This window comes from Aythya marila, assembly GCF_965140915.1.
Source record: "Aythya marila genome assembly, chromosome: 3".
Taxonomy (NCBI): Eukaryota; Metazoa; Chordata; class Aves; order Anseriformes; family Anatidae; genus Aythya; species Aythya marila.
The window spans coordinates 31,206,916-31,232,586 of record NC_139044.1 but is presented as its reverse complement, the minus strand read 5'-3'; the positions used below and the strand labels follow the sequence as shown (position 1 = coordinate 31,232,586).

The following is a 25,671-nucleotide window of genomic DNA, read 5'->3' as shown; positions in this document are numbered from 1 at the left end:
AAGATAAGAGAACAAATAAAACCTGATAAAATAGGTTTAAAAAGGACAATCCTTTTTAACACTGGCATATATGGATCTAACCTAAATAACCTCAGTAGTCACTTTACTGGACATAAACATTTAATTCACAATAACAAACATAACTGGGTTTTCTGCTTGAGAGTTATCTGGAACAGACAATAGAGTCCTTCTAAAAGATCCACAATGGGGATGTATTTAACACACTTTTAAATTCACTTATGGGTAACAAATAATTTGGACAAATACCATTATTAGATATTTAAACTATGAGCTGATTCACTTACTTGAGTGAGCATGATAAATCACAAATATTCATGTTACTTGATTAGATGAGCATGCAAGCAGCTTTTAATATCTGATATCTAAAATCAATGTTCTGAAAGTCTATTTCTATGATCTCAAGCCTGCATTTTTTAAAATCAGCAAACAAGAATGCTACTAAATTTCAATAGCCAAATATGCACAGAAAATATGTACTGATATGCTTTTTTTTTTTTTTTAACTTGCTGATGGAGTATTTGTGGACTGTTTCCACAATATCCTGCCAAGCTTTCATTCATTACATAATGTATATTTTTGCATGATCACTGTATTAGGCTCAAGCTCAAAAGTTACATGTATTTATGAGGAAAAAAAAACAACAAGGAAACAAAAAAGAAGATTGGAAAACACAACATACAAACAACTCAATGTATTTTATATGATACTTTGAAAAACAGAAAGCAAAATAAATTGTTTAGAGTAATCCTATATTTTCGCAAATCTTCAAATACATTAAGGGCAGAGAAATTCAGGAAAAGCAAAAGTTGCTAGAAGTGTTGAATAACCAACAATCTGAACTATGTAATTCTTGTAAAATATGTACACATTCTTGGGGATGTAAGGACTGACTTGAACAAAAAAAAAATATAGAGAGGGAAATCTGTGACTTTCTGTGTTTAATGAAAAAAAATGTCATTTCTGGAAGGCTTTGTATCATTGCAGTGCTATGTAGAAAATTATTTTTCTTTCACTGTAAAACTGTTAAAGAGTGGAGAGATATGTGTGGGAGACTTAGAGACTTCCTAAGCACTCAGAACATCTACATTTGATTCCACGTTTGACTCTATTAGCACTGTTTCATGCCTGGCTTAAGCTGATCTCAAACTGCTGTCATGGAAAGGAGCAGTCCTGCCTTTCCCATCTCCTTCCCAACCAAAACTTCCCATTCCTGCCATCTCCCTTGCATGAGCTCTACTGACTTGTGTAGCCATAGGGAGATCAGGTTGTCCCACTGATGTTGCTGAAAACTAGTAACTGAAAACTAGTATTTTTTTCCCCCAAAGGTTAATGTGGTAATTGAAAAGAAGCAGCAGAATGTGATGAAAGCTGGTCCATGCCTCTCAGCAACAGGTTGTTTTAGGTCAGCTTAAATTCATCATGAAACTGAAACTTCAGCAAGATGCCTAAAAAGATTATATGAATAGCCAGCCGGTCTTTGGTTTCTCACTTTAATAAAAAGTGCTGATAATGACAAATTTCTTAGCCAACTCTGACTTGGGCTTTTATTCACTGTTCTTGCCTATTAATGTTTAATGTCAAAGAATATATAGATTTATTTGAACTGTAGTTTCTTTTACATCTGTTGAACATAAGTTCCAGAGTCATATTTACCTCTTACTTCCTGTACTGTTTTCCTTATTTTTCCCATCTTACCGTGCTGCTGCACATTATATCATCAGTAGATATTACTGTCAAGACTTACATTGATATATCTATATACTATTTGTATCAGAACACTGAATAGAAAAAGAGATTCTACTTATGATGTTCCCAATAAAGCCTCTTATAAACCTCCTCGTATTCAGGCTCAGACATAATTCTCCATTCTTATCCAGCATGTTTATCCCAGACAACAAACAACACCATTTTCTTCAGTGTGACACAGACCTGTAATACCATTCAAGCATCTCCAGAGCTGTGCAGTAGTGCTGTGCCTAAATCTGGCAATTTTTTGCTTCATAGTGTCTCTGTAATATGCTGGTTCTCTTTATCCTCTATCTTGTCTTTACCTGTTATATCTCAAAGCCTTTTTTTTTTTTTTTTTTTTTTTTCTTGCCTCTAAGCTTGACTGATGAAATCAGATCCATTCAAAACTCCACTGCAAAGATGGTTTTCTCATTCTTGTCTTCGACAGATTTATCCCTTCCTGTACACTAACACATGGGCTCCCTGTTCTTCATCGCCTGCAGCGCAGGGTCCCGCTCTTCCCACTCAGACTTCCTCCCACTTGTTAGTCCCACTCATCTCTTCAGATCAGTTTTAAGATCTTCCCTTCATTTCCTGTCATGTTAATATCTATCACACACCCATTAACATTTTGGAATATGCCTTTTTGAGCCTGCTTCTTACATTGTGTTGAGTTTTGAAGGCCTTCCCTGTGAACCTACGCAAAGTTACCATGTTAGCCTCCTGTAACCACTTCCTTAAAATTTCCATGTGTAAAATTTCCTGCAAATCTTTTGAGAACAGTTACACTCCAGACTGCTGCCAGTCCATCATATTGATCAAACTGGTTTTACAGTTCCTTTGTAGTTCCCTATACGTAACCACAGTACTACAAGATACTTGCTGTATATACCCTTAAATTTAAAGGTTTTGGCAAAAAGGCTATCTGTCTTTCCCTTTCCCTTTCCCTTTCCCTTTCCCTTTCCCTTTCCCTTTCCCTTTCCCTTTCCCTTTCCCTTTCCCTTTCCCTTTCCCTTTCCCTTTCCCTTTCCCTTTCCCTTTCCCTTCCCTTCCCTTCCCTTTCTCCTTCTCTCTATTATTTATTTATTTATTTATTTATTTATTTATTTATTTATTTATTTATTACTTAGTGCAGACTTAGTGCAGTGAAGTCTTAGCCTATGACAGAGTTTACGGGTGACAAAGTAAGAGGAATATATTATGATAAATCAATAATAGTAATTTACAAGTATAAGTTACCATAACTGAAACTCTGCTTTTATTGCTTTAGTATTAAATGTGGGACCAGAAAATTTTTAGTGCTTTTTAATTTAAAAATCTCCTTATCCCTTTATAAAATTATTACAACAATACTACAATTCTGGCAAAGGTTCTGTACTTGAATGTTGTGAACAATGGAGAATACACACTGGGATAAAAGTCACTGGCAGGCATGTGAAGAAGTTTCCTTTTACGTCTCTTGGTACAGCCTTTGGTGACATAAAATGGTCATGAATGGAAGTGAAAGTTGCTGCGAGTATTATTATGGTGGGAATTCTATTCACTTTTCAGATTTATACTAAGGATAGGTTCAGTTATCTAATTACCTTAAAGCAAAAATAGAATTAATTTTAAATTTTAAGTGGATACGTTGATACAGAAGAAACACCAGTTTTCCAGGCTGGATTCATTTTTACTTCTGTCATGCCCCACCCTGAAACATACCCTTTAATGCATGTAGTCCTCTGGACGCGTACAAGCATCAGGCTGATTCTTTGCATGGAGATCCTCAACCACCATTGTCTAGGAGAAGCTAGACACAGCAGGAGCAGCAACAGTCTAACAGGATGTTCCTTCCAACACCATCAGAAAGAGTTGCTGTGTGATTTAAACATTTGGGTAGTCTTGTCACTATGCATAGTATAAAGTATGAAATAATCTGTGTTTGTCTACAGCTCTTCTGTTTCCTTAGTTCAGGTAAGAAATTGCGACTGCTCCACAGAGAAAGCAAAAATAATGACTGGAAAAGATGCAGACATCCCATATCTTCATAGAATCATAATGGTTGGAAAAGACCTTCACGATCATCTGGTCCAACCATCACACTACCACCAATGTCACCCACTAAAGCATGACCCCAAGCACCACATCCAACCTTTCCTTGAACACCCCCAGGGACGGTGACACCACCACCTCCCTGGGCAACCCATTCCAATGCCTGACTGCTCTTTCTGAGAAGAAATGTCTCCTCGTTTCCAACTTGAACCTGCACGTGCAACTTGAGGCCATTCCCTCTATCACTCTATCTCTGTGAGAAGAGGCCGATCCCCTGCTCTGCACACCTTCCTTTCAGGTAGTTGTAGGAAGCAATAAGGTCTCTCAAGCCTCCTCTTCTCCAGAATAAACGGCCCTAGCTCCTTCAGCCGCTCCCACAGGACTTGTTTTCCAGGCCCTTCTTCAGCTTTGTAGCCCTCCTCTGGACACATTCCAGAAGGCCTTGATGTCCTTCTCGTACTGAGGGGCCCAAAGCTGAACACAGTACTCGAGGTGTGGCCTCACCATAGCAGAGTAGAGGGGGACGATCACCTCCCTGCTCCTGCTGGCTGCTCCATTCCTGATACAAGCCAGGATGCTGTTGGCCTTCTTGGCCACCTGGGCACACTGCCAGCTCACGTTCAGATAAACATCAATCAGCACCCCCAGATCTTCATTAGCCTCATTTTAGCAGAATAAAAATTTGCTGAGATTGAAGAGTAAATGAGCTAGATCCACTACCACATTTGTATTACTCATAGAGTTGGACCTGATTATGTCTTCTGGCATCAAAATCTAGTGATCCATGCAGACAGCCCTCACTCAAGGTAATCAGCCTTTTTAAGGGCCTTCTATTTTCCAGTGTCCTCTTCAATGCTAACATAGAGACACACCGCTTCAGGAGCCTGCTCAGAGCTCCCTCAGGGCTTCAGTCCCTTCATTCCGGGTAGGCCAGGTGCAGCCTATGACACAGACTTTTTGATGAAGCAGTCAACACCTACAACTTTAAATATTTGTTGAGGGGAAGCTTGGGGGAGTAATTTAACAGGTGTATTTGTGCCTGCAGAAACTTAGGGGCATGTTAATAATCTGTGCCAGGACTTGTGCTGCTTGCTAATATCCTTGCCAAAAGTCATGGAGCTCACATTTACACAGAGTATATTTGTCATTAGGGTTGGTATTCATCAAATGTAACCTCGATATCTTGTATTACTAAATGTTTTGATGTGAGTTGTTTTATTTTTTTCCAGAGATAACCCTGGATTTATCTTTAAAGCACTCAACATCCAACCCCCTCTTCTGTTTTCCCTTTGCTTAGCACCCAGCTCTCTGTGTTGAGTGTGATGGGTGACCTTTTTAAAGAAAGACATCATCAGAAAAAGTTTCCTGACAGCGTCCATGCTCTTATGTTTTGGAGGTAAGGGATTTTTTACCACCTAAAATACCATAAAAGTTTTGTATTCATACTGCTATAACACGATGTTTGCAACTTAAAGGGGTGGCCTTTCTATGAGTCTCCAGCATATGAGGTTTTATGTATTAAGGTCTGTAAAGGGGATACCACTTGTGAAGATTTACAGTGTTTCAGGACTGTGTGCCAGATGGTAAAAGCCATATGAGTTGTGAAGTCCTTAGAGATTTTTTTTTAGTTTGTTTTTGTTTATCATAGAGAATATGCTTCTGGGTTCATAAAGTTTCAGCATGTTCTGTCTACTGCGTCATGGAGAAAAATATTAACTCTATCCTGAATCCAGGCCACCAGGAGCTATAAAAATAGTATTTAAAAGAGCAGGTAAGCAGGCTATTTCCTGGGAGAAAAAAATAGTTGTTTTAAAATACATTCTTGCTATGTTGATGCTAAAATTAATAGGTTGTTATTGTTATTCTCTGAAAGATCTATTCAGAAAATAAAGCAAGTTTCTTTGAAACAATTATATTTAAATACTTTGTTTAGCCTGTTTGCCTGGAAATGCAGTATTGTTTTTACTACAAAGAATTGCTCATATTTGGATCTGAGCATACATTCAAATATCGTTCCACGTACATTCAAAAAAATACCAGAGTGGCTTTCCCAGTCAGAAAGACAAATAATTGGAGATATTCAGAAAGCCATTGCCATTTGAGGTCACAGGCCAGGCAAGTCTATGTAATTCATGGTGCACAATGGGCTTTAATGAGATTCCTAAGCGTACCCTGCAAGGGAGTAAGGCCCAGTGTATATGGTAGGAGGGTTATAAACCCTTGATTTTTAGTACAGCAGATCTCCTGCAATAAAAGACACGCCATCAAATTATCTAACTGGACTGTTGAATTTCCATTTTCTTCAAAGCCCACCAACTGCTATGCTTGTGGAAATTCTTTCCAATGAGGAGACTGTGGCTTGAGATGAAGGCACAGGCCAAACTAGAGTCCTGTAGAGATCCAGGACGGAGGGCACCCTGAAGGCAGCGAGGCCCAGCAGGATTCAGCCCACTGAACCGTGCTCGGACCACTGGCCGGCGCTGGGAGGGCTTAATCAGTTTGAGCATCGCTTCCAGCCTGCGATCTGGGAGCTTCTCCTGGTTTCAACCCCCGCCGCTGAGGGCTCGGCGGCGGCTGGGGCCAGCCAGAAAATGGCGGCGCCGCCAGGTGGCGCCCGCGCGCGCCCCCGTCGCCAACGGCCACCGGCCGGAGCACGCGGCGGCCGGCGGCGCGCGGGCGGCGTCCCCCTGGCAACTGCGCGGGGCTGGCGGGGCGGAGGCGGGCGCCGCCGCCATGTTTTCCTGTTTATTGTACCTCAAATAGCTGACCTTGGGAGAGGCACGGCCCCGCGCCGAGCTGCGGCTCGCTCAGCCCGGCTCAATGTTATCAGCGGTTTGTTTTGCTGGGTTGGGAGGCTGGGAGCCACGGGCCCAGGCCTCTGCCAAGTTCGGGATTTTTCCACCAGCTACGTTGGGTTGTTTCCAGTCGCTTTTCGTAGCGGAGTCTCCTGACACATGGGTTAGGCCCTGGGTTTAAAGTTTATATCCTCAGGGGTTCCTCAGAGAGCACAGTGCTGTGAAGGCGATTGGAGCTGGCCGCTAACAACACCCAGAATGCTACAAGTTTATATGAAAATGAAGTAATCTTAGGTTCAGCATGAATATGAAAATCCCCCCTTTGTGCCTTGAGTCTGAGTCACTTCAGCTAGGCTACAGCTACCATTGACATACAGGCTATGGACGCGATCCAGGAAAACAAGATATTTTGAGACTGGTGAAGGGCACCTCAAGTTTGTGTTGTACACTGGTAAAATTACCCATTTTTATTGAAACCTGCAATTCCTGGGTGAACCATGCTGTGATAAATAGGGGTAAAATGTGGCTTGCTCGAGTATTAATAGTAAGCTGCGTATGGCTTTGTGTGAATGAGAGTTCAGTGCTGCTTGTGGGGGTGTTGAGTCTAATCCCAGACATAGACAAAATTGACAGCACATGTAAATTCAAAGTGTCAATTGATAGCTGCAATTCTGTTGTAGATGAGGCTGAAGTTTTAGGGTGCTGTTGGCTATAAGTCGCTGAAACTCAATAAAAGTCTCCTTTGCTTCTTTACTTCTAAAACCTGGGAAATGAACTAACTTGCAGTTTATTTGCTATTTGAAAAGCCAGTGTTAGGTGTCATCTAACTTGCAGTTTATTTGCTATTTGAAAAGCCAGTGTTAGGTGTCATCTGCCAATGCAAATACTTTATTTTTCTCTATTTCATTTTATTCCTTGACTGGGTCCTGGGCACAGCCTACAACAAAGCCTGGCACCCTGACAGCATTTCATGCAGTTCACCAAAGCACCAAAGAGCGAAATCCTTGTGAACAGCACCAGAAGTAACCATTCCTTGTGCTAGTTTTCCTCAGGTTTCCCGATATATCTTAGTTCCCCTCTTTAAGTCTACAGTAAAGCATTGAAGCCTTCTAATCACCCTCTCAACTACTTCAGTGACTTTTTATTTTTATTTTGTGTGATACACCAACTCTTGAGGCACCTTGAGACCTGGACCAAAGGCAGTTCAATGGCCATGAGTACTTATGCCGAGAATGCAGTGATCCCCATTATTTTACCTCTAGGAGAAAAAATTGCATCACCTCTTATTTAGAGCCAGTTTGCTGACTTAAATGCCCCATTTTACATACTTCAGTGATTTTTTTTTTTTTTTTTTCTGTTCTTTGAAAACAAAGGTTTTATCAGCCAAAACCAACTATTTCACAAACATTAATTATTGTGGAAAGCACCTAGGCAACTCAGTCAGGTACTGCCTAAGAAAGTGCCTAAGAGCTTTGAAAGTGCTACATAAAGGAGGAGCTCCACACCTGCCTGTTGCAGTTTATCTGCATTTATCTTGAAATTAAAAGACACATTTAAAATTAATTGGGAGGCTTGAACCATTCTTGGCAGAGCTGAAAAAGAAGAATGATACCGACACAATAAAATAAAAATACTAAAATTAATGGGAACGATACAGAGCAAAAGCTTTGCAGAGGAACAGTGCCACACTTGTGGGGCCAGGAGAAACTGCTAGCTGTGTTACTTTAAACTTATTTCAGGATCATCTGAAGTAAATGTAAAGATTTGTACAAATACTCCATGATTTTGATCAAGAATTGGCAAATACGAGATTTATCAGTGAACAGAAGTCAGAATTGTACTTGAACAAGAAAATGGGAAGAAAACTATCCTGTTATAATACTGTATTTTGAAACACAAAGAGAAAGGCCAAAAGAAGTCAGAGATAGTAGTCCAGAAATTTACCTTCAAGGTAAATTAGGTGTCCAAGACAGTTCATATGTGGAATAGTCATATATATATAAATGAATCATCACAAAGTAGCCCTTTACAGCTGAGCAAGCAGGTGTATCCTATATTTCCAAAAGGGAACAGATCCATAAACTGAGAATCAGTGCAAATCTTACCAAACAAATGAGATTTTTTTTCCTTTTTTTTTTTTTTTTAAAAAAAAAAAAAAAAAAAAAAGAAAGAAAACACAACTTAGGAGCTATTTTTCAAAAGTTTATACAGCTGATAGTTTAGTTGGCTAAAAGGAGGTTTTGGCTTAAAGGTATAAGGTAAATATTTGCAAGGATCAAAGAGGTGGCAGATGAGGGTAGTTAAGAGCAGGTTTTAAATCTGCGAGTGGGCTATTATCCAAGCAGGTATTGTGTCAATGTTTTTGTCTACCACACAACTAATGCCCCACCAATAAACGAAAATACACGTTCACTTATGCTTTGGACAAAATGAATAAAACACACAGAGAGACCAAAACTTAGAAGTTCATGTTTTCCTGAGCTGCTTTCTCCTCTAGACTTCAAGAAGTTCTAGCCTTCCGTTTTGGCACGTCTTTCTCCAATGACAGAAATGCTTTGAGCTTCGTTTGGAGGCATTCAGGTTAAGAGGTTAAGAAATTCTTCGCTTATGCAAAGATGAGCTCTCAGTCAGATCATTCTCATTCAACTAACTGCTGCACCTGGAGGTTTGTCTTAAGAGCAAGTAGAAGGAACTGTACGAGAGGGCTTTTATTAGCCTTGTTTGCGAAAAGGACTTTCAGACCTAAGTTGCCTCCCTGCAGCCCTGACAGCACTTGTCTCCCCAAAAGGGATGGGATTCCATCCCGTCCCATCCTGTGTCACCCACACTGCTGTTTTGGCAAGCTGCACATCTCTCAGGTTGCCGTGTTGCCTTTTTTAAAAAAGTATTTGAACTGCCTTTCTCTGTGAGTTGTATCAGGATAGGTTCCACTGTGGAAACAGTAAACTAACTCTTAGGTATTGTAGTACCTCTGGTTTTGACATCTAAGTGCTTCAGAGTTTCTGGCCACAGATGTTCTGCAGGACTGTTTTCTTCTCCATGCCCTTTCAGGGAACAGCAACAGCGGGCTGCTCCCTAAGAGCAGGCAGATTGGGAGCTGCCTGCCTGCTGAAGGAAGTCAAGGCAATAAGGCAAGATCATGACCAGTGAGATGCACTATTAGGCACAAACGTGCAAAAAACACAGACACCTCTTGGGCAACAACCAAGAACAAGGGCCAAGATTGAATGCTTCTCAAGGCGAGGAGTGAAGGTCATCCCAGAGGCTTCACAATTCTTTCCCCACGGCCTACCACAAAGTGACACCACTGCACCATATGATAGCTGACCTTGAGTACAGGTAGCCAAGCTCCTAGCAATTGGGGCTGGATGGAGTTTGTAGAAAACCTGGGTACCTTCAGGACCTGACAGACTTCAGCCATCATCTCTCCTTCCCTGAATATAGGAAAAAAAAACAACTGCAAGTAAGATTTTTATGCTGTTCCTCCATGTTTTCTTTATATACAGCAAAGAGGAAGAATTGCAACTTGTCACTGGCACAGAAGAGGAAGAAAACATGACACTCTTGGTATGCCTAGAAAAGCCTCAGAGGACCTTCAGCCTGAAATCTTGACAGTTCACTCCCAATGGTGTTGCAACGACTACCTTGGCTTCCTGCCTGAACTAAATCCTTCATCTGGATCCCCATGTTTTATTGAGTCAATGTGCTGCTTTTTGTCCTATCTTTCAGGGTCTTTTAAGAGTTCCTAGGTCTTTTGTCTGTCATTGTAGCAGCTTTCTTCTCTTCACAAACATTTTGCATTTGTCATCCTCTGATATAAATGTTTCTGTGCTTCGTTCTGTGCTGCTCTGTGTTTGTGGAGAGCCTCCCCTGAAATGGAGAGCTACTCATGCTCTCCTCCTTCAGATCTTCTGCCTAAAGATTCTTCCTAAGGAGGGTGGATTTAGATAATCAGTCAATTGCACTAATGATGGCTAACCTGAGGGTTAGGTTAGGTAGGAAAAGGTTTTTTTTTTTTTTTTTTTTTTTTTTTTTTTAATTGTAATATTTAAAATATAGTTTTGTAGTAACATGTCTTTTAAAAATGGTGTAAGCTTTATGTTCCCTTTTTTTGCCACCCACTTACTCTGTTTCTGAATTTCTATTGATATTTTAGGTACAGTCTTCATTTGATTTGGCCTTAAAAACATTTTTCTTAACTAAATGAAAGAGGTGCTTAAGAACATCTTAATTATGACTCTGATTTAGAAAAGCTAGCAATCATTTACTAACATGCTTAAAATTAAGCATGTCCTGAAGAGCTTTGCTGAACTGAACCTAAAATTTCTGATGCACTTTCAATATAATTTTTGCCACTATGATTTTGTTACCTTTTTCTTAATGTTAAAAAAGAAAAGGGAAGGGAAGGGAAGGGAAGGGAAGGGAAGGGAAGGGAAGGGAAGGGAAGGGAAGGGAAGGGAAGGGAAGGGAAGGGAAGGGAAGGGAAGGGAAGGGAAGGGAAGGGAAGGGAAGGGAAGGGAAGGGAAGGGAAGGGAAGGGAAGGGAAGGAAAGGAAAGGAAAGGAAAGGAAAGGAAAGGAAAGGAAAGGAAAGGAAAGGAAAGGAAAGGAAAGGAAAGGAAAGGAAAGGAAAGGAAAGGAAAGGATTCCTTCTCTGCCCTTCTCTGCCAGAGATTTTAAAAATAAGAGCATTTGATTAATCAGATTAGGCTATGGGTCAGTTTTTTACCACTTGCATGGAAATTTTATTTCTCATTTGCCCTTATTTAAGCATTATCACTAACTTGTCATGAGGAAGAAGACAGGTCTAAATCACTAACAAAGATGGCAATATTCAGCAAGTTCTGTAAAATGTTATCAGGTCCATTCAATGTGCTTCTGTTACTTAAGAACCCCCAGCAGCCTGGTGTTTCTTGAACTAGGCATGCCAGAGGAGTTGTGTTTGGAACTGGACCAACTCAAATACTACTAATGCATGGAAGAGAAGTCACTGAGAGTGTCATCAGTTAGTGTGCAGAATTGTTTTAAGCAGAGTTTTGAAAGAGCAGCCTTGGAAAATATGCTGCTTTCTGAGAATGCAGTTTTGTAACATTAAAAATTGCTCTGAGTGGTAAATGACAGAAAATGAATTGGACTCAAATCCTTCACGTCTTCACAGGCTGCATAACTGAGACAGAGATTACATTTGGGTTTTGCAGAGATGATTAATCAATCATATAGTTAGCTGTAGCTGGTGCTTGTCCCAGGTGTTCAAAGCAGTACATAGTTTTTTTGACTGCTCAGAATATTAAAAATAAATAAATAAATATCAGAGTTAAATGGTTGTTTCTGGATTATCTGAAGAAATTGTTTGATAACAGTCCACAATTGTTTTGAAGCAATTTCAAATGTGTTCCATAAAGCACATTAGAACTGCTGCTTATCTCCCAGGATCAAATGGATAACCAGAAGGCTTTTGTACACACATTTGGACAGGTACTGGAGAAAATGAAATAGAACCTTATTTGTAAATACAAACCCTGTATCTGAGTCTACCATCCTGTTAAGTTTAAGTGAAGTATTTCTGGGCATTATGATTTATTATAGATGTGATTTATTTTGCACAGGAACTGGATGAGCACTGTAGAGGAAATAGAATCTACAATAAACGCCTCCTAGACATTCTGCATCCATCAGTAGGATATGCATGAAATTACAAGGGATGAAACAGTTAGGACAAAGGCGTTGTCAAGAAGGTATACTGCTGGGAGCATGGCATTGCTGCTTTCAAAAGAAGGGGTGTAATGAAGAAATATATTGACCAGCTGTTACCAGACAGAAAGGTTCAGGAAGAGAAAAGTGTGCTGAAATTAAAGCTGATGGCTTTGCAGTTACTGGGGAGGAAAATGATTATGCTTTTTATTGGCCTGAAGGGGGTGTAAATGAAAATGTTACAGTAGAATGTGAATCTTTTAATATAGATGAAGAGCTGAGAATGAGCAAATGCCAAATCCCCTCCTAACAAGCTACCTTCAGCCATGGGGCAAATACAAAAACCTTCAAAACTGATTTATAAATATTCAGGGGGAACCACATTAGGCATATGTGGTTTTATTTCTCATGAATCTGTTACAATGAACAGTGGTTAAATATGTATGTGGATATTTATAAATGCATGTGTATATAAAAATAACTCCGGATTTAGAAAGACTTTTAAATATGTGCTTAAACAAAGCCTGTATTTTAGTTCTGTTAAACTTAGACCCATGTTCAATTCCTTTCCTGATCTGGGACCCTAGGCAGTTACTTTCATTTTCTGAGCATCTTGACATTACTTGGAACTGGCTCTCCCAAAGACAGTTGCCATTTTGCAACACAAAGTCAATATGATATGTTACGGAAGAGTATATTCTCATGAAGACTTTCCTATTGTTCCCATTTTCTTTCTTTTATCTGAAATAGAAATAACTCATGCTGAAAATGCAGCCTATGTATACTGGCAATTAAAAACAAATCAGGAAATCACAGTGCTATATTAAATCATACGTGCCTAGTTATGATTTAACATGCTGGAGAATGAAAACAAATTCCACCCTATTTTGTGATAGTGATAACAGTGATTTATTTAGTGATTTATTTATTTATTTATTAAGATTGATTGGTATACATATTTAATGTCTTCAGAGCTCCAGATTTTACTTCCTGTAAAGGATTATCTTAGCTGAAGTGTCAAACACTGCTTTTGTAAACACTAGGCATCTTATTCAGAATAACATTTTTCTTTTTCCGTGCTTATACCATTCATGTATGCATCCAAAGATTCCAGTGGTGATTGAAATTATTGGGATCCCTGCTAACAAATATATAGTTCCTGTTTACAGCAATGTTCTAGGTAAGTTAAAACGAGAAGTCTTAGAGACCAGCCAGCTTTGCTTTTTTCAGATGCAAGCATGGTGTCTTGCAATTGGCTGTGCTTCTTCAGTAAAAAGGCAGTAAGAGGAGACATTGAAAATAGAGAGAATTTGAGAGAAAGGGCATGTGGTGACCTAACAGCACACTGGCTGCAAATTCTGCTTTTGGTTTACACTGAAGCAACCATGCTGAAGTCACTACTGCTGGAATTAAGCCTTGCTTATCCAGATGATCAATAAACAAAAAGTAATTGATGCTACAGAACCTCAAAGTGGAGGAAATAACCAAAAAATGCTTATGTGGGCTATTCAGACCAGTTTCTTGGCTGTTCACATCAAAGCAAGTTAATTCACTTGTTTTTTTACAGAACTGTTTCAGCTGTTGCTTCTCTCTCTAAGCAGTGAGATTATGTAAAATATTTTCTATGAATAAGCACAGAGTCATGAGGCTTGGATCCAAAGAACCATTATACATGTAGTCTTGTTGATGAAGTCTGTCAGGGGGAATTAATACTGGAAAGGATGGTGCTTATTATTAATACTAGCCTCTGAGGGGATATTGAAAAGGGCCTAAGTGTAGATGGCAAATTCATATGACTGCAATACAATATGGCAGCAGAAAAAGGACATTGTAACTTGATGCTGCTCACAGAGAAGCTGTATCAGAGAGGAAGGAGAGAGCTGCGGAAAAGCGCCAATGCAAACAGTACCTGGAATTCCATTTTTAGCTTGCTGGCCAGGATGTATTGCTGGGTAGGGGTCATGCATAGAGCAGCAAAGTATCTGGGAAATATTTAAGAGAAGGCCGAAGTCTTAGAATGTGTTGTTTTCCTGAGAATGGCTGAAGAGAAACATACTTCAAAAGTAAAGATTTAAATGCAAAAGAAATGCAGGGATAACAATTGAACAACATATGAAGGGTCTCAGTACAAGGGCAGCAATAAAAGCCTAGCCTCAAGGGCACCTCAGTGACTTTGGTGACTTAATATCCATTTTTCTCAGCTTTTATCATGTAGACTAGCTGCTAGGAATGAGCTGACTGCAGAAACTATCTCAGGTCAGTTGTGGTACGTGAAATTAACCTGGTCAAACTATTAGGAATACAGACTGCTGAGGATATGGCTTCATGCATAGGCTGATTGTAGCAGGAACCATTGGAGCCTGTCTCAGTGAAGCTGGTGAGGCAGCCTGTGAGCTCGTGCACCAGTGAAGCCCCTTGTTCTTTGGGTGGTATCGCTCAAGATGGACAGGGCCAACTTGCTGTGCAGGCAGAGCAGGCGGTAGCCAGCAGTAGCAGAGCCAGCAGCATTGCCAAACTCAGTATCATTTTGTCAGGGCACAAGGGTTGTTTGTAAGAGGAGTGCATGCTGCATAAACAGCAAATTCCTGCCTCCTCCTCCTCCGCTCTGCTGCCAAGGAAGGGGGTGAGAGTTTGCCAAATGAAAGCAGTACTAATCCCTTTTTCACAGATACCTGAAGAAAGCTCCACTGACCCATCTTGTCTTGACCCTCATCTACCAGGACCTCTCCAGATTTGCCCAGCCCCACCATCCTGCCCCACTGCCCATTAACAGGTGTTAAGATTTTCACTTGGCTGGTGTGCTGAGTTGCTTCGGTCTTCTCCGATGACCAGCTTCCTTACAACAACTTCCCCAACACCTTTTACTTCTCCCTGTACATTAAGTCACTTTGTGGGATTTGATTTTACCACCCGAAAGGGAGATTAGTCACATGAGATTAATTTTTACTGCCCTGAAGGGACATCCTAGTTTGTTAGAGCTGCATTTGTGTAGTAACTTTCACCTGGTAAAAGTGGGCCCAGGCTAGGTCTGTGCGAGCCAACAGTACAGCTCAGGGGAAGTGAGTCTGTAGACCAAAATGATACTGAGTGCCTCATAGACATGCTTCATGCATTTGCAGGCTTTTGTACTCAAATCTCTTCTGATACACTCTGGAAGTTAAATACCCAGTAGCAATTGAAGTGCGACAGGCCTGCACCTTCTGGTTTAGTTCTGTCTGGAAGGAAATCTGTTCGTGCATTTTGAAGTGGCTCCACAACAGAACCCAAAGCCGAGAAAGTGGGGGTGATTTGAATTAAAACTCTGATGTGGATGCACCCTCAGGCATCTATGTTTTCAAAATATTCTTAAGAGCCTCTTCTAGGAGATTTGGTTTTACAAATTCTTGGGAAAGAACAAATTGTATCTGTCAGTTTGCTTTTATCTACCATTGTATTAATTCTTTCAAAGAATTTTAATAGGATAAAGAGATGCATTTACTATTACAGAAGCTGAATTGTTTATTTCTTATCATTTTATATTAATCTGTGGTGGTTTGCAGCACTCTATTCAATTATTGTTCTCAGTTGTTTTTCTTTGCACTGAAATAAGAAGACCATAAACAGAGTCCACAAACACACTTATAATAATATTTACTGTGTAAAGCATCTCATTTCAATCTATCAAGTGAATAGAGTTTGTTTTATGATTGGAATTTGAAAGATCACTGTCAGCTTTTTTTGCCATCTGAATGTTTGTACCAGTTCGAACAGAGAGCACCTTGCAGAATAGATGGTGAATAAAATCTTCCCATTCAAAGGGACCAGGAAATTGGGTACAAGATCAGATTCCACATCTGGGAGATGTCTGTTTATCTTAGCAGCTTTTCTGAGTCTAAGTGTAATTGCCATGTTTAAGCACGACAACAGGGAGTGTAAGCACAGAAAAGAGTGGGTTTCCTGTGAAAATGTGTGAGGTGATGGTGGGCATTGATAAAACTCAATAGACTCAACAAGGATCTGCTACTGAGAAAGATAAAGTTTGAATGTCTCTTCTATGGGCCAAAACTGCGGAGAATGGAGAAAGGGCTCAGGAGCTGAGCTGCAAGAAAAGAGCCTAGAACTCTGAAGCAAGGACTTCTCTTCAATTTTGGGTTCATGCAATGGGACCATCTTTGCATCTTGTTATTCTTTCACCCTTTCTTTGACCTCTAGTGATCATATTAAACTAAACAAAGCTGACTCTCAGAAAGTTGAGATTTACCAGCATTTATTCAGCAGCTAGAAGCTGACAGTGCAAGGGCCTTCTCTGTGTGCAACAAGACTCATTACAATGAAAGTCTATGAACTCTCGCTCTCCTACTGTGTGTTATCCTCATTGTAGATCACCTCAATGGCAACTGCAGAAACAGTAGTTCCTAAATAAAGGAATATATAATTGTGAATAGGAAAATAATAAGGGGAAATAAGTTGTTCTTTCGATGCAGGAGATGTCATACAACGCAACAAGGGAACACTGGCAGTGGGTTAAATTTAAACTGCGGAGCTCTAGTAGATGCTGAGGAAGAGACAGCACAAAATAGGCTGGAGTAAAAAGCATAGTTAATCCAATAGCACCATCTTCCACGTGTGTTTTACAAGGGGACAGATAATGAATTTTGATTTTTTTAGGTCTGACGAAGCCAAATTCTAGAAGAAGTCAAGGTTATTCCTAGTTTCTCTCCAGCAACAGGAATGTTCATCTGATACGATATGATCTCTCTTTCCCATCTACAATGCACGATGGAATCCTCTTTAGCCATATTTTAAAGGTATTAGTGAAAGCATGAAGACAACTGGAAAAATTGTGAAGAGAAAGTGCCAAACCAAATGAAGTAACTTCTTTAGAAACATTCTTAAGCAAAGCTTCAAGTGCAACTCAGGACATCATGTAGGGGAAATAAGATACTGGACAGAAGATACGTTTTCTTCTGAAACATCAAATGAGATGGTGAATCAGCAAGATACAGAAATGTACAAATATGTAAGGCAGGAGGTGCTGCAAAGTAGTCTCTGTGAAAATTATATAGCTATTTACTTTTATACTTTCTGAATGAAACTAACTTTAGGTCTTTTAATACAGATGCATAAATAATCTTCTGGTAATTGTATTTACCTATGAATAGTAGGTTCAGAGCATGTTCCATTGTTAAAGATAGGGATCAATTGCTGCTTACCAAGCAAGTTTTGATTTTTGAAATGTATATCTTATTTGTTTATAAAATTCTGGCTTGATTAGGATGTAAAAGGATTTTCTTTTTTCCCCAGACAAAAATGTCAGAAAAGAAAAAATAAAATACAGCATTATTTATTTATTTATTTCAAAAGCATAAGTATTTTATTTTCCTGAGAGGTATTGCTCTGTGAGGTTGCAGTCAGAGGCATGACTGAAGAGAGATTAAATTCTGGATTGACTGAAGGATGTTGATAAAATGCAACCAGTTCTATGACATGAGGTCCAAATAGCTTTGTATCACTAGATGCCTGAAACAAGTAATAAAGACAAACTAAGAAAAGGATAGGAAGTGCATACAAAATAAGGTTGACCAAAACCAAAGCAAGCTCCCTCTGGCCTCTGGATTACTGGAGTTTGTGTTGTTGGTGGTGGTGGATTTTTTTTTTCCTCCTTTTAAATTATTATTTATTTATTTATTTTATTTCTTGGCCTATGAAAAAATATATCAGTCTTCCGGCAATATTCCTTTCGAAGTATTCCATTGCCTTTCTGAGAAAAACAGCTCCAAACAACCTTGGACTGTATAAAACAATTTGAAATGAATCAGCTAACATTCATATTTTGGAACAGTTCACAGAAATGTTGACAAGCACTGAATTCTTTCAGCAGGTTTCTGATTTGACGGATTTGGGTCTCTACACAGAGTTGTGGGGTTACAGATAGAAGTCTCTTTCTCTTTCTGCAGCAATCCAAATTGGCTGTTGCCATTGTACCTGCAGCTCTCACATTTACAGAGAGAAGGATATAAAATAGAAGCCTGTGAATTGAGGAAAAAACAGACAAGCTAACTTCACTAGGCTGCAAAGGAATCTGTAGCCTGATAGCCTAAGCAGGAATCTAGTGTAATAATTCAGGCATTACAAATGCTCAGTAAAAGAATAGTCAAAATAAGATACATGATTGTGTGAAGGTTTTGGTAGAGAAAGTAGCAACAACAACAACAACAACAATAATAATAATAATAATAATAACAATAATAATATAAACTGGCTTGGAAGGTGTGGAGGTGCTCATATGGCCCACCTTTGGAAAACGGCCTGAATAAAAGCACCTGTAAAGTATGGTAGTGACAATAAACAGTGTGTATGCATATGGAGTATCCATGGCTTGTAGGGTATCTGCCCCAACTATCTGCCCTAACCTGGTCACATTAAAAGGAAGGTGATCATTATCTGGATCAAACAGGATGAAAATCTGTAATGAAGGGAGAGACCATTGAGTAGAAACAGTGGCTGAAACTACCTGATTTGATGGGGTGAGATTCATCCCGTTGACACTGTGACCTCCGTCCAGGCCAGGCAGTGCAGCCTGGCATCTAGGCTTTGGGCAGCCTGCACCCAGCTGGGGGCTGACGGCATGGGGTGCAACAAGCAGGGACTCTCTCTCAGGGATGTTTTTGCCCTCCTGGGTGCTTTCCCATTGGTATGTGCGATAGTGGGTTGTAGGCAGCAACCCATTATTGCACTGCAAGGGAGAGAACTGGGGTTCCCAGGAGAGGGGTGCTTGTAACCCAACCCCCAGATTGTGTGTGTAATGGGGAATGGGACATCTTGGCATTAGTCGAAGAAGGGTGTTTGGAAGCTTGCAGGTCTTTATTAGCATTTTGTACCTATATAGTATTGCTTTATCTCTTTTACTACTGATCCCAATCCTGAATATATAGTTCACTAATTACGAGTTATTTATCACATTAATAAATCAATAAAATTGGAAGGGAGGAGAAATCTTTTCCATTTCATCAGTAGGAGAGGATGTAGGTTTCCAAAGAGGAGTGGATAGGCAGTAGTAATGCAAGCAGAGCAGCAGAGGTGGATTCATAGCCTACACAGAAGCAAAAATCTAACCAATAAAGGTCATGTTCATGGTAATGTTCCCTGTTGGGAAAATGAAGTAGACAGGTAGGACCTGGAGAAATTGAGGACGAGCCCCACAGATACACTTTTTCACACATTTTGGTGGGGATCTCAGCAAAGGGAGTAAAGATGAAACCAGATTTGTCTGGACTAGGTGGATAGCCAATATTAGGGAGCTCTCTTTGAAAGCATTGGGAAAGGGCTCATGAAAGGTAGCTGGTAAATGACAGGAAAGGGCAGAGACGGAAAGGCTCATTTAGACATTCACATGCAGAGATGAATATCCCAACGCTTCACGTGGTTTGGGGGAGGGCAAATATCCCAGGTATGGATATAAGCAGTAACAGGTGTCTTCAAAAAACACGACCTGTGTGACTCTTTATATGCCACTGCTGCGTCCTTCAACATCTCTGAATACAAATCTCTGGCAAGAAGGCTAGGAACTGAACCCTGAAAGAATTACAACAACGTGGTGATTTTCAAAAAAATTAAACAATTAATGGCATCATTGGGAATATACCAATAGAAAAACTTTATGGCCACAGCATTTATGGGATGCTTTAATATTTACATGGTGATATTGTTTATCATACTTATATTGTAGTTACTCCTGATTCAAAATCTCTCACTTTTAATAACCTCTGTGGATTGTTGGCTACACTAAAATATTACATTCTTGGATATTTTGTAGCTTCACCTGACTCTACCAACCACAGAGGAAACCTTTTTCTTTAAATTGATGTTGATCAGAAAATAATGAAGGCGTTCATGACTGAAATGAATTAGAAAATATTAACTTTCTATTATAAAACTGTTTGAAATTTATTTTGTATGTGCTGATTTGGAAGTGTGAAATGGCTCATTGGGAATTTCAGTGCAATTTCTTAGTGTGACAGGATAAATATAATCGATAAATACTTTTTCTACCATTTTCAAGTCATCCAGTAACAAGCAATGCCCCTTTGGTGTGGTTTAACTTTGAGAAGGCTTATCTCTATGAAAACATGTGAGTGTGAACATTGAAAGTTATTTCCTTCACTAGAATGTTGGAGGACAGTGAGCTTTAAATTGTGGAGGAAGTTTTTGAAGGAAAACATAGGATTCTAATACTTTAAAAAACTGTAATAGAAAGTTATGATTAGATAGGTAAAATAACAAACTTAATTAAAAAGATTGGTTCATAGTTTCACATATTCTCAAAAATCTAATGTCAAACTGGCAGTCACTTGAGTATTGTTAGAAGAAGTTGTTTCAGCATGACTTTTGGCACCTTTTGTTCTGTGGCTGATACTTATTTGAGTTGAACACTTTTTTTCCCTTTACCAGTATTATAAAAAGTTTGTTAGTTTTTATAGCTCTTCCCTTCCTATCATAAATTAAAAGGCTTAGGGAGGAGTTGCTCCCTCGAGTTACTTCTGAAGTTCCGAAAGTTTTGGCACAGATGGCTTCTTAGTGTTCAATAACTTTCCAAAGAATACGAGCTTTCTGAGAGACCTGCAACAGCTTCATCCTGTAACTTCGGAACTGCATTTATTGTTCCAGGGAGGAGTTGCCTTTCAATTTGGCACAGGGCAGTGTGGTCTGATCAGTGTTGTCAAGTGTTTGCTGCTTGCAAGTTATTGTAATGGGTCAGTGGCCAAGAAAAGTTGCTATGGTAAAGAATTGTTTTGATGAAAAAAAAATAAATAGGGAGGAGGGCAGCACAGACCTACCACCAAGAATAACTCTGTTGTGATGATGTATTATGGATCAAAAAAAAATGTAAATACTAGGTTAGTAAACTGGCAGTTCTGATGGCAGTGGTGATGTAGAGGAAAAAACAAAACAGGTTACAAGAAAAGGGAAAGGAGGAGGCTCAGGAATTTATAATGACGTGATGGAAGGTTTAATTTTTAGATGAGAACTTTAATTAATCTCCCATTGGTAGTGAGTGAACTGTAGCATATGAATGCTAGTATTTGAAAAGGTAGACCAAACTTTGGGAAAAGCCTAATGAAACTGCCACCAAATCTTACATAGGTTTTGAGCCCTCAAAGTATTACTTTTCATGGGAATTTCAGGGCTTTATCCTGTGAATAATTTAGTATTTTTTTCTCTCCTAAAACAGATAAGATCCATCCTAAAATTTCTAGGTTTCTCAAAAGTTAATGAGGTGGTCATCTTTGGGATTGCTGCATCCCTCTTCCCCTGTCTGAATCACACACACAGAATTTTAGCCAGATACACAAACCATCCTCTTTAATTCAGCTATGGTAGTGAAATGTATATGACTGAAGAGTGCTCCTTCTTTGAAAATATTTTCTTATGGGATAGAGAGCCATGTCTGATACACTGACTGCTTGCTTGGATATCTGTGCAAACCAACATTCATTCAATTTGCTGTCAGTGGTTTGAAGTCATGCACAGCCTTATTGAATGTCATGATAATGAGATGAAAATGCATTGATGCTTTGCTACTGTATTTTTTTCCAAGCCATGTCAACCTTCAATGGAGAATGTGAGGAAGTAGGAGGAAGATGTCCTTACCTCAGCTGGTAGGGTGCAAGTGGTGCCCTGGGGTTTGGCACTTACCAAGTGGCACTGCAGGGGAGTGCGTCTTCTCCTGACATGCTCAAGTCATGTAATGAACATCAGGAAGGGGAAAGGAGGCACCCAGGCCAGAGGGGGTGGGGGATTTGGTTGGCCAGGACTCACACAGGCAGGTTCCAGCCCTGGAGTTACGGCAGGAATCTGCAATGGATCTTCCACCTGTCAGCTGCAGGAGATGGGGGACTTGGAACGAGAGGTTGGGCACTGAACGCAAGAGAAGTTCTTTAGCTGCCAAGAGTGTAATGTTTATTATTATCACTGCTGTGGTGCAGCAGTAGATAAAGTGGACCAGTATCCACACAACTGAACAATAAATAAATAAATTACCAGTAAAACCCTGTTTTTACACAGTGCTCACCACCCATAGATTTCAAAGTTCTTCCCAAAGCAGGCTGACATTATTATCCATATTTTTTCGGAAGGGGCAGCTGTGGTAAAAGACAAGGAAATGCCTTCTCCATGGTTATACAGCAAAGCAGGAATACACCTGGGACTAGGACACAAGCCTCCAAAATGCCAGTTTGAAACCATGCACGTGAGAAACTCTGCCTTCCCACATATGCTGGTGGCCTGTTTTTACACAAGGAGAGATTTACTGTTGTTGAGAATGTTGCAAAATAAATTAAAATCCTTCTAACTTAAGAACTAGCATAGGCAGATTTCACGTTTGAGAGCACAATTCAACCAGCCATACTCACAGTTACTAAGAACTTAACCCATAAAGATAAATTCATTTTGCTTTTCCATTTTTGATTCTGTGTATCCATGTGATTCTCTAATATTTGTAGAGGATCATTGATATCCTGTGATCTGTCATTTCACCAAAACCAGATCATTTACTGTTGTTTGTTGTTGTTGTTTGTTTTCCTAAAGCATTTGAGGAGCAATACAGGTCTCTTGCCTACAATAAATTATTGCTGGTGTCGTTGCAGACTCAAAAGTTCATACCTATCCCATCTTTCTGTTGAAAAGCAAAGTTTGTGACTGACAAGTAGGCTTTAAGCTTTATTTTTCCAATTAGCTGAAACCACATCCACAAAGGCTAATCCTTCTGAAAAAGTGAGTCAAAGTGTCCCCGACTATATCTCTTGGCCATAAAGAATTGTATAATCAGAATCAATATAGGCTAGTGCACCAAGGCAGCCAAAGATGAAAAACCTGAAGCTGAAAAGATGATAAAATTTGCAGGGAAATATTCCCATAGCCACCTTTCTGGTGAAAAAAAAAATAAATCATGTAAAAGAAAAGGACAACTGATGTTAATAGTTCACACATCTCTAGAAAGCAATTATATTTTCCTAGATTTAAAGCATAACTAAATGATATCTGTCCAAGACTTTGTGTGTCCAGTGGGGAAGATGTAGCCTCGATCTCCACAGAACCTCTGGTAAATCCATGACTGCCTTAACACATCATTAACAGAACAGTTTAATACCTACAGTATTAAAATCATTGGATCCTTTGAAAACCAGCCAAAGAGCACAGAAACTAATTTCCAGAACTGACTTCTACGTCATTATAGTTACCCTCCCAGCCCTCTCCAAAAGCTCTCATACATATTTGCGATTGGTGAGAGAAAGTCCAGAACTCTTCCTTTTTTTTTTTCTTTTTTTTTTTTTTTTCCCCATGAATTCAGGAGCAAATTTCCATTGCTGTGCTGTAGTGTGTGCTTTTTCTCAAGCCTAGGCTTTGTTTATGCACAAACATGGATCCTGGCAGAGGAGAGCAGCCACCAGAGACTGAGCCAGCATCTGAGCCAGCATGCATGGAGCCATCTGGGAGCATCAATCAGGGATTGGGGCAGTGTTTGCCATCTGCACCGTGGCTGTAGCCACACTAGGGATGTCCACTGGGGCAAGAGTGGCCAGTGCTGGGGCATGCAGCCTCCCCAGACCATGGCTATCATCTCACCTCATGTACTTTTACTTTCCTACTGCCCCACGCAGCTTTCCAAGACGGGGGACTGATCTGATCCAAATGCCAGGTGAACTCTGGTGACCTGTTGTTTTATCACCTGGTTCCTTCCCTAGTGCCTCGTCCAATTTTAATGGAGCTACTTGCAATTCATTCCACCGCTAGTGAAACCTATAAAATCTGATGATCTGAAGCAGGAGTGAGAATGGTCTACTAGGGGGAAAAATAAATGTAGGAGTCATAGACTCATCCATTTGATTATCTTACTGAAAGCTAGAGGCAGGTGAATGTATAGTAATGAGAATGTATCTGAATTGATAACAACACAGCAACACAAGCTAATGATACTAGCACCCCCCCAGATATGCTGCAAGGTCTCAGGTCAGGGTCTCAGGTCAGGGAAACCAATAGGTTTCCCCTCAATCAGGTATTCACTAAGGCCAATCATTTTCCCATGAATGAATACACACTTGCCTGCTTGCTCTCTGCCTCTCTCAAAAACATAAAACATTTTTCTTCTTTCATCATTTCCTTGACATACTATCATCAGTTTTCTATTTTACCATCCAGAGTTATTTATTATTAATGTAATTTGAAAAAAACACCACATATTACAATGAGGCCCAAGCAAAGAAGATTAGAGCAGGAGAAGTCTTCTCTTAGGCAAATGGCTATTTGAGGTACAGAAGCAGTAAGACCAGTTGTAAAATTCCTGTATATCTTTGTACAGATTACTCAAAATACACACCGCAGCAAGTATATAAAACTCTCTTTCCTTCATCTTCATTCCTAAGTAGTGTTCTCCCTTTCTTCCTCTTCTAGTTTAACTGGCTGGGTTAAAAGCATGAGAAGCCTATATTCTTTCTCCCTCTCAGACACTCAGAGTTGGAATCTTCTTTTCTCTCTTTCTGCAGGCTAGAGAGGTCAAGTGCCTTTACTGAGCTTTATATATCATACCTAGGGAGAGAAGAATTTGGTGCCATCTGCGGCAGCTTGAGTGGGAATAAATTATACCTGTATTAGACGTCTGTGATTTGCTGTCAAATCAGTGCCTTTGTTTTCCTTGTCTATCTTTGTTCTGCAAAATGGTAGGTGAGGACCTGAATGGAAAAGCTATTGAGAATCAGGTTCTCTATGCTTTTTAGTTTTGGCCACACATTTTGAGAGAGAGAAAACAATTTACTGAGGAATTTAATCTGAAACCGGGAAAACTGCTTGCCAAAACACAAATGGGAAGAAAAACCTGAAATGAGCATTCTATATTACAATCTTTAGAAAATATTGGGTTTAGTTTGTTCTTAGAAACAGCTGTTTATTGCTGGGTGGTGACAAGGCAGAGGGTGAGGGAGGAAGGGTCACCCTTCCACAAAGCCCTTCACGGATTTCTAATCTAAAAGCAATCTCTAGAAATAAATGAAAAGTGAATGCAATCTATATGAATTCAGAGATTCATGTAGACCTAGCCCACATCTTACAGCTGCTTAAAAGAGGAGGGTTCAGTGTGTGTGTTTGAGGGGGGTAGCAGGAGGGAATACTGGAGAATTGACCTCTATATGGATGTATAAAATAAATGTCTGTTTGCAAAAGAGCTGAGCACCTGGAACTTTCTTCTGGCATTAGCCTGCTAGCCAGAGAAGACAGATGAATGCTAATCTAATCAATCTATGAAATAATTATTTTTTTCAATGAGAAAGAGAGTAAAGAATTTTTAGTAACACAGCTTTCCAGTCAATATCTTTGCATAAGTAACGTATGAGTAGAGAACGCTAAATAGAGACTACACTGATATTTGTGTAT

General features: G+C 39.7%; 1 protein-coding gene across 11 annotated transcripts in view; it reads left to right on the top strand.

The window, feature by feature from the left end:
• LOC309876915 (uncharacterized protein) overlaps positions 1 to 25,671 on the top strand; it is a 36,179-nt gene that overhangs the window by 7,084 nt on the left and 3,424 nt on the right. For 2 of the 11 annotated variants that reach the window (XR_014317279.1, XR_014317280.1), the window contains 2 exons: positions 5,013 to 5,179; positions 10,085 to 10,412. Coding sequence is in view for 5 of the 11 variants with exons in the window: in XM_082757789.1 (XP_082613915.1) it covers positions 5,081 to 5,179; positions 10,085 to 10,145; positions 13,375 to 13,447; positions 16,915 to 16,958 (277 nt within the window). In the remaining 6 variants the exon portion in view is untranslated. The other 9 variants (XM_082757789.1, XM_082757792.1, XM_082757791.1 and 6 more) reach the window with 9 other exon arrangements.